Source organism: Dermacentor andersoni, chromosome 9 (genome assembly GCF_023375885.2).
Source record: "Dermacentor andersoni chromosome 9, qqDerAnde1_hic_scaffold, whole genome shotgun sequence".
NCBI lineage: Eukaryota > Metazoa > Arthropoda > Arachnida > Ixodida > Ixodidae > Dermacentor > Dermacentor andersoni.
Window position 1 is genome coordinate 114,325,598 of NC_092822.1, and position 10,106 is coordinate 114,335,703.

Here is a 10,106-nt window from a genome sequence, read left to right on the forward strand (position 1 = left end):
TTCGAGATGTTAGTCAGAAAATTCAACTTTGAGCTGCATTTATTTTAATAATCAGCCTACTACCAGAAAATTAACAGAATTATATATTCAAAACGATGCTTTAGAAATATTTAGGATGTCGTTACTGTACCCTTAATACAAAACAAGGACTGCACTTGGCTGAATCATACGATGACATGCATCACTGGTTCTCGTTAAGGTAGGGTTACCAGTATAGCGGACAGCATGCACTTGCTGATGCAGAGGGGAGCCCTGCCACTTCCCCACAACTTCCAAATTTCCAATTGTTTTTTTAGCATTGATCTCGTTTCTGCATCTTAAAGAGAAATAGTGCTAAAGAGGTTCATGCCGCGCTGGCCAGAGTATGACCGGCAATGCACACCGTTCAGCTTGGCAGAAATCTTTTCCGGATTTGGTCCTTGAAATGCAGAAAGCCAGGATCAATTCGCACACGCTTTAAGGCGCGTGGCGGAGATAGTGTATCCCCACCCTGAAAGCGTCGCATTGGTATCGAGCAAGGAAGTGTATCGTTGTCGAAGCGCTCTATACTGACGCTAGCTTAGGGGTGCTCGCGAGCTCTGCGCGTTCCCGCAGCAGCGCGAGCGCACGTGCTAAACGACTCGTCAGTGCAGCGGCGGTCGTAGGACGCCGCGGAAGAGGCCGGCGACCAAAGCGGCGTGATCGCGGCATGCAGAGCGTTCACCAGATCATCACCAACGCGCTGAAGAAACTGACGTATGCAAAGTATATTACTGAAAAGGTACGCCATTTCGCCCTACATTTCTCGACTCTTGGGTTGTGCGCGACTCTATCTAAAAAGCAAGCGTTTTAACATTGAGGCACTTGCATGGAGCGCTCTGTCGGTTCAAAGTACTGCATCTACCGTTAGTGTCTGTGCGTGCGCCTTGGTAGGTCTTTGCTTTCTACTTGGGACAGCGCTGTCGCATCGGTAATATACCTCTTCCCAGCAACCCGTCCATGCTTGAGAGAGCCACGCAGGCACGCTGAAAAAAACAAAGTGGGCGTCAGTGATGCCAATGTTATTTGCAAAGAAAGCGGATGTGATGTGCTCAGATGCAGTGCTTTTTAGCTTTATGAGCCGCGCGTAGCGACTGCCTTCCTGAAGAGCCCAATGGCTTGACTTGCCGTGCAACTGTACCGTCACGGCATATTTGGTTCAGCGCGGCCACCGAACACTTATCGTATGAGCCATGCACTGCATGTACTCCACAGACCCTGAGATCATCAACTTTTGCTATGTAGTGCGCACCACGGCAGCATCCACACGGCACTGTCTCCTGCTTTCCTTCCTTGTCGAGCTCAACACCGCAAAGATTTTTCTTGTTTCTTGTTTACGTAAATTGTCAGTGCAAATATATGGCCACTAGACCTGGAATATATTGACGGAAATTTAAAGGCATCTCACGCAGCAAGCGACGAAACTTACATTGTGTGTTTCGTGTCGCTCATGCAAGCAATGCGACCGAGTCAAATGTCAGCTGGCGAGAACTTGCCCCGTGGTTTATTTGCTGCTGAATTTATTCAGTGCAGGTAGGAGAGGGAACAAGCTTGAGGAGCGTTCGGAAAGCACGTGTTGTGAAGGCGCTGTCGGCGGGCATGCGCACTGACAGCAACCACTTGGTCATGCGATTTAGGTGCGAGAAATTAGTGTACGCAGTTTCTTTTTTGCGTGCTTCTTGTTAAAAAGCTTAGTGCTGATTATAAATTACATTCGCTGCAATTGTAAGAGATCCCGAAAACGCAAACGCTTTTGCACTCCGTACTAGTGGTAAAATGACTCTCCGATTGTTGTTGTTGTTGTTCTTCTTCTTCTACTACTACTACTTCTTCTTCTTCTTGTTTAAATTGGCATATGTACTTGGGGACACACAGAGTGGCATTTCTGAAACCTTTCCACCACAGGCAATAATGGAACGGCACACATTGCCCCCCAAGCGAAATAGCAGCCATAGACAAATCTAGTCGTCACAGACATGCAATGATGGGGTATATTGAAAAAAAAAACATAACGCAGCGTATAACAGCGATGACAAGCGTAAACGTCTCTCGCAAAAAGCCGCACTTCGAGAATGGCGTAAGGTTGATGTGCATATGTTTTCCACTTAAAGGGTGAATTCAGTAAAAATTTATTTGCATCTGTGGCTGCCCCATGCGTGTTCTCTTGTCTTGCTCTAGCAGCCACGATGAAGTGATACTTAAAAAGCAAGCAGAAAGGGCAATCAGGAAAACAATTACAGCCTCACAATGCTTCGTTTGCGCGCATGGAGAAGAGCAGCAGATGCTCCCGGGACAAGCGGTGGAATTTCCGGTGGCTTCACATGCTCGCGCCTCGGGGTGGTGGCGATGCGCCATCCAGCAATTTTAGTGGAGGTCAGTGGCTACAACAGCATACGTATCCACAATTTGCTATATCAAGCGCGTTTCCCACAAGCGGGAGCATGCCAACGGTGTGTCATAGTTTCATAGACAACGGTGGTCAGAGTGTCATAACGTAAGACAAACAAAAGACCCGCGGCGGTAGCCAAGTGGCTATGCTGTTGCACTGCTGACCTCGAGGACGCGGGTTCATCTCCGGCCATGGCGACCGCATTCCGATTGCGGCGGAATGCAAAGTGCTAGTGCGTACGATGCTTCGGGTGCCCGTTGATGAACCAACCACACGTGGAAAAAAAAACACCGCCCACGCGTGTGTGATAATCGAGTCGTGGCTTCAGCTCGTAAAATCAGAAATGTTAACTACCCTCTAAAGCACTACCAGGAGTGCTCTATCCAAGAAGATCCGCTGATATTCTTGAATTTGGTGAAGCAGCGCACTTGGAAAAAAAGACGTCCGCACAAACATGAATGATGAGGACATACACAGGCGGTGAGCACTCACTATTACTCACCATTTTGGCTGTTGTCCTTTGTTCTGCAAGGTAAAGCTGCCAGGCCACTACCGATGTTGTTCAAGGTCTCAGCAAGGTCGATCCAAATGGGTCGCGAAGCTTCGGATGAAAAGCGGCCCAGAAGCATCTGTCACCGTCATTAGCGTGGGCGGCTATAGAAGCAATTCAAACGCGACTGCGAAACCACTTTTGATTAAGGAAAACCACTTTTTTGATTAATAATAGCCACGGTTTGGTTTCATTCAATGCAAATAAAATTCTAATCAATGTTACATAGGTGCGGCGAGGAAAGAAAAGACAAAACTCTTTTACTTTATTGTTAACGTATTGCTCTTTTCCAGCATCCGCTATTAAAGGGGGCGTTCACGCCGATATCATATGCGATGCAATGCAGCTCTTGAAGCTGCGCACGTAAAGTTCACCTGCTACCACACACGCCCCCCTCACATGCTACTGCTTTGCTTTTCCATGTTTATCGGAATTCTGGTGTCGCGGCATTTGCGAGGTGTGTGTGATCGTTGTCTAACGTGTTCAGTCAAAAGTAGTGACTGGCGACCGTCACACAATTTACTGTATCTGCATCCGTGTGGCTGTGCTGACCAAATGGCCTGGCGTCCGACTGTGCGCACAACAATCAACACCGAAAGCTTTGTATGGCCTGCAAACAAATTAGGTGCTGTTGTTGTGTTGCCCAGTTTATGCGAGTACAGCAGAGTGCAGGACGATTTCACAAGCTGCTGTATCGGCCAATGACCGGAAACGACTGACGCGGGTCGGTTCGGCGAAGAGGGGATGCGGGAGACACCCGTAGAAGAGCAGCCAAGTCTGCGCCCTCGCTCAGAACAAAAGGGCAGACGGTCCGAGCTGAATGGGAGCGTTCGGGAGGACGGGCGTAAAGATAAGAGGAAGGGGTGTGCTTGAGGCCACCGCTAACGCCCACGCGCTTCCCACCTGTCCCGTTGACCTTCTCGGTCACTCCTACGCTTTGTTCGTGGGCCTCGCCGCCAGACGGGGAAGCATAGTCACGGAAAGTAGGCGACGCGAATCATGCCCATCCGGCTTCAGTGTCATTGTTTGGTATCCTCGCGCGCCTTTGGAGAATGCCTTGTGAAAACGGCGGTAATTTTACTACCACTAATCCGGCTACGACCGATGGATGCTTTTGTGTGCCATCGCCATCGGGTCCCAATTACGGTGTTTGGAGCATTCAATCGAATCGGCCCAAAGCTGCACGGTGGACCAAGATTTCTTAGTACGGGTAGGGCAGCCCACTGTCCGGCAGACGTGCAGGTAATAAACGGTGGTTTCTTGGGAACATTCTCGGGGGGGGGGGGGGGGGGGTGCAGCTTGCGTGGCGGCTTCTTGCAGGAGAAAAGGGGAGGACATCAAGGCCTACACTCGGAGCCTAACGCCTAACGTAGAGGAGAGGCAGAGGACACGTGTCTTCGTGCAAACCTACCCTCTTGCGTGTTGTAAAGTGTGCCACTGCTTCCATCAATGCCGTATCTGTCACGAACGTTTTTGTGCTATTGGTTTCAATGGTGTGAACCCGCATGTGTCATTGGCTGGTTTGTGATTATTTTGTGCAACTGAGGGTTTAAAAGGTCATGTTTTCGTTGTGTGGGAGAGCGCACGTTCGGACTTGGACCCATTCAGACGCCTTGGCGTTTGAATAAAGCGTATCTTTACCAGACAATGGCTCTTCCTTCGCGCTGCCACCGTGCACTCGAGTCATCGAGGTGCGCCGACTTCGGACCTTAAACACCTTCCTTTTTAACGAAGCTAGGAGAGGATAAAAGGGAAAGGAAATTAACTGACCCAGTCCCACCAAAATTTTGGAAATCCACTTTGGTGTCAAGGTGTTTCACTGCACACACAGTCATAACGTCATTCCTCTTTTCTTCTTTATATTCCCCTTTCCCTAATCCCCAGCGTAGAATAGCAAACTGGACGCTCGTCTGGTTCGCCTCCCTGCCTTTCCTCTCTTCGCTATCTCTCGACACAAACGAAAGCACCGCCTCACTCGCAGGTCGAGATCATGGCGGCTACTCAAAAGGGAGTCGCTCAATTCGAACTTCTGCTGGGAAAGGAGCACTGTGACCTGCACGGCACCCTGCACAACGGCACGACAATCGCTCTCGTGGACCTGTACACGTGGGCGACGGCTTGCACGTTGTACGATGAAAGGACGCCTTTCACGAGCCTGAACATCAAGGCCAGGTATGAAGCATCAAGTATTTTTATTTTCCGTTTATTGATCGATTGGATTCAACCATAGAGTTTCTCAATACATTACCTAGAGGGAAATCTGGCGCTGCTGCGCTGTGGTATGCATGGGAATGCCGGTATATTATGGATTCGGATTGGCATCGTTCTCGTAGAGACAGGAGATCTTGAAGACGCGCTTGGCAAGTACCGTTCCGTCTGTCACAATCATTCATTTTCTACTAGAACAGCACGTGAAAAGCTGTTTTAGCTTTATTATTACGCGAAAACATGTTTTGTTTAACTATGAGAACTTGTTATTGTGTGTACGACTACATGTTACGTAAAACGTATCAGCGGGCCGCTAAAGTCGGAGGACAGACGACAAGGTTCGCGCTCGCTTTGGAACAGTTGGTCGTCTGTTCTTGATTTTCTTCGCTTGGTCATGCATCGTGGGTGAGTAAAGATGTAATATGCGTGAATGAAAACATTTTATGAAGATTTTACTTTGAAAACGCGTTATTTGCGTAGCCATATCCACGTTTTAGACGAAGCCTCTTACAACACCAGCCAACACGAGCCTCGCAGACACATATACCGTCACTGCCATGACGGCACGGTGCCCCCTTAAGAAACTCCCATAGACGGTGGCGCCCGATTACCCTCTAGGTGTTATAGTGAGAAACTCTATGGATTCAACGTCCCAAAGCCACACACACTATAGGGCTATGAGAGACGTCGTAGAGGAGGGCTGCGGGTTAATTTGGGCCACCTGCACTCGTTAACTTTGCACCAATTGACGGTACAAGGGCTTTTTTTGCATAACGCCTCTATCCAAATGCGGCCTCCGAGGCCGGGAAGCGAGCGCGCGACCTCGTCCTCAGCAGCATAACGCCACTGAAGCAAACGCCATAGCCAGTGCGTACCGGGGCAGCGGCTATATTATTCCATATATGCTGTTACTACTCATAGTTGCATACAGAAGGAGGTCCCAGGGAGAGTTATCAGAAGCCCGACCCCCGGTCAAAGAGTAACAATCTGAATTCTCACCTCCTGTATCCGTAGAAGAATATAGCTAGCACGGTCAACCCGCGACGGCTTTCAGCTGCACTAGCTCTTCAAGCGTGAACATCAGATTCACGGAGATCAGCACACAGAGTTTCGCAATATGTAGACTTGAAGTAATCAACAGCTGTCGAACAAGAAACGTTTCTGCCTGAGGCCGACATTCCTTCTCCAAAGGTTCCTCAGACAAGTGCCCTTAAGTCCCCTGGATTTTCAAAATGTTCCAGCATCAGACATCCTTGTTCGACCAGTGCTGGTTAAATTTACGCAGACGAAGATGAACCAACCGCTGTTTGCAAACAAAAAACTTGGAATGCTACTGCGATTTTGTCCCACCGTAGTAGCCCACTGAAGTTTGGCAGGCAAGGAATGCTATAACAAACTGCATCGCGGCACCAGCAGAGAGAAGCCTGCAGATATCCGACACCTTTTTTTTTTTTTTCTGCAGCTGATCACACTTCCGGTGATCATTTTTGCCGCGTAATACACGACAAATTATACATACATGCGCTTGAGGCATGAGGGTAAATGGTATAACAGTAATGCTAAAATACTCCAATTATCATGCACGAAAAATACAGCAGGTTAGAAATGACTCACGATGACCTGAGGAGGACGCCATGATACGTTGTTGATAACATATGATAACGACTGACACTGTTTCACATCCACGAGATACGTTTCGGCTTCGAAGGGCACTTTAGTGAAGGTCTCCAGATTCATTCATGGTGTAAAAGTATACAGAAATCACGCTCGTTTTTGCATTCTGGTCTTATCGGAATGCCGCACCTGGGTTTCGACAGGCGGCCAGAGCACGCCACAAAACATACTCTGTTTTATACCTAGTGCGCAGCGCTGTTGAAGCTAGGCAAGAAGTTTGGTAATCAAAATGTATAACTCCGCGCGTTTCGTAGTCACATACGTACGCGCGAGGCAAGCACGAGCCTGCGCGCGAGGCTGCAATATGCAAGCGGGAAATCTGAAAAAAAAAACGCAAAGCAACGTGATCGGAAACAACGTATAAACAACCGTATAACACGGTTTGTCTTTTTTTATGGTTTAAAATCTGATTTATTTATTACTGTGCGAAAATAGAGAACGATCTCAGGAAACTAGTGGTGAAAACACTGAACTAGTTCTTGGTGCGAACACAGCTATACTGCAAGAAGTCTTCTTTGCCTGCACAGTGTTGCACGCGAGGTGTGAAAAGGAATACAGACACCACCTATGCTTGAGCATGTGCCTATATGGAGGCTCCCTAACCACAGACGAGTCAGTGTAGCAAACGAGAGATGCTAAGGAAACAACTTAGCTATATATCTATGTTCACCACTCTGAGGTAGATCTCCGAATAATACTAGCACATTCTAAGTGGTGTTATTAATCCCACTAATGCGAGTCCCTCTTTAGAAAAATAAGTGTATTGAGTACGCAAGAATTCTACACATTTCTTTGTAAATGGTCTTTAATACTTCCTTTATTTTAAACACAAAAAAGAAGCAACGTGGTCAATCGGCATTTTAAAGCCTCTTCTTTTCCATACTTTTGACGCTCGACCATGGTAATCTACATATTGGATATGTTTTCTTGGACACACGTGAGAAAAGAAGGTTAGTGTAACAGAACATACAACTAGGCTAGTTGGTTTACTCTCATCTTGAAACTGCGAATGCGCACAAAGACGAGGACGAAATCAAGTGGACAGGACGAGGCGCCTCATCCGGTTTTCTCTCTCTGTTCTCATCTTTGTGCGCTTTCGCAGTTTCAAGATGCAAGGACGAAGGCGGAACGCAACATGGCGACAACAACACCAGTTTTAATTAGCTCCTTCGTTTCTGAACCAAGCGCACACATATTGGCCGTCACAGCACTTAAATAGTAGTCGTCCCAGTTACAATACGAACGCTACACCAACATGATTATGTAGCATGTATTGTTCTTCAAAAGGTAAGCGTTACAGCACGAGAATAAAGACACATGCGTGACGTGTGCCCATTCGTGCCTTTGTTGTATTACACATGATCTACTGCCCGATCTATTCTTGCTGGCATACTAACCGCTATTAGAGTTGTCGGACGATCTCGCCGCTGCCACCATTTGTAAGGGTTGAAGGTCGTAGAGAGGAACTTGGGAGGAACTAGGCGTACAGGTTTCATTTACAGTATTTACATTTTAAACAAGGGATACATTTGACTGTCTAGAGTGTCTCCCAAATGGAGCTCGCAAAACGAAGCATACAGCATACGAGCACGAAGCTCCAAACACACTGACCAGCACGCAGCTCACGAGCACGACGACGAGCACACACTAGCAGCCGACAACATCCGCTTATAAACACTCAATTGGTCCCTAGTTTCCTAGGTGAGAGAACCGTTCGACCAGTCATCGAAATTGACCCGCCGGTTGTCCATTATCTTGAGTCTTGAAAGGCGCGTCGGTACCCCGAGCGGACCCCCGCAGCGCGGCTGCCGGTTGCTCATTGTCTTGCGCCTCTAAATTTCAGAGCTGCCTTTCTCCTGTAGTCGCCCCGAGTGTCAGCAGACTGTGACGAATCCTGGGGCCCACGTAACGCAAAGCGCCCTTTTGTTAGGGAAGCTCGTCTTGCTGCCGAGAGAGACCATGAAGACGCGGCAAATCAACCAACAATACGTTGGGTGCCAAACGTGGCCCGCCCTGCTGCCGTCAGCGATTCTCCGAACGAGGCGCATGGTCGGTTAGCGCTGTCGTCCTCGCTTGTTCTCCGAAGGGCACCAGCACCGCGGGTCGATCGAATCAGGTGCAACGGGCTGAAATAGCTTTACAGACCAGTACTCCTGCCGGCCGATCCTAACACCGCCTCTGAACAATGCTCAAGCTACCCGGTAACGACTTTTTCTTAGCCGCAGTAACCCACAGTATAGCTTCAAGAAAAAATGAAACACAGTGAAATTTGTTCAAGTTTGAAACATTCTTAGACATCACAGTTGGTTTCATAGTCGACATTGTCGCTTCATCATTTTATGCTCGTACCATTACTGCGTGCTCTATGAATACCCTTAAGTATGCACAAACAATATGAGGTACCCTGACAGTTTCTACTTTTGTACCTCCTGATACTCCATAAAACTTCTGTGCCCGTTTAGGTGAGTACGTGCGATGAACAACAGTAAACTTGGACTCGTCACGGATTGAGTTGTTTCTCGTAGGTTTCTGGCCCCAGCGATGTTGGGAAACATCATCGTAATGAACTCTCGAGTGGCCCAGCCCGGTGGAAGGATTGCTTTCGCAGAAATGGACATTCTCGACAAGACCACGAAGCGGATCCTTATCCAAGGAACTCACACTTTCTTAAACCTTTCCAGATGAACTCGCCGAACTTTTCGACGTAATGTTCAATGAACGCACAAGTTAAAACTGCAATAAATAAATATTTGTTCCAAAATTTGATCGCTGGGTCTTGTCCGAGTCGTACCGATCAAGCTATATGGAACCGCGGATGTGGTCGCAAGAAAAAGAATTAATAATTATTCGTACACAATATTTGCATGCAACTTTCCTGACCTGTACATATAATCATTACCACGAGCCGCTACTTCTTTGTCGTCATGGCTCGTAATCTTTGCGAATAAAGTAGTTTCTCGGAAGTTGTTTCTCCATGGAGTTCCGCTCGGGTCTTCGCATAAGCCCCCTCCCCCTCCCCCCGTTTGCTGCATTATCTAGCCAAGAAGAACCCTGCACAACTGACGCCGCCCTCTTTGCGCGACCTTCTTCAGTTTCGACCATCTGCAGCCATCAGCTAAACCCCCAAATGTTCGCTGGCTTACGCGGTGAAGACGTCAAAGACTGGCTCGAGAACTACGATCTAATAAGCGACTACAATAGAGTGGAAAATTCTCGTGAACTCCGCAACAGCCCTTTCTACTTCTCGAACGCCGCTAAAGCTTGCTT

At 48.0% G+C, this 10,106-nt stretch overlaps 1 protein-coding gene across 1 annotated transcript; it reads left to right on the forward strand.

The window, feature by feature from the left end:
• Positions 1-604: 604 nt before the first annotated feature.
• LOC126529611 (acyl-coenzyme A thioesterase 13-like) lies at positions 605-9,605 on the forward strand. Its single transcript, XM_050177129.2, has 3 exons — positions 605-760; positions 4,939-5,129; positions 9,365-9,605. The coding sequence occupies exons 1-3, from the start codon at positions 689-691 to the stop codon at positions 9,522-9,524; spliced, it is 423 nt and encodes a 140-aa protein (XP_050033086.1). The 5' UTR covers positions 605-688; the 3' UTR covers positions 9,525-9,605.
• The last annotated feature ends 501 nt before the right edge of the window (positions 9,606-10,106 follow it).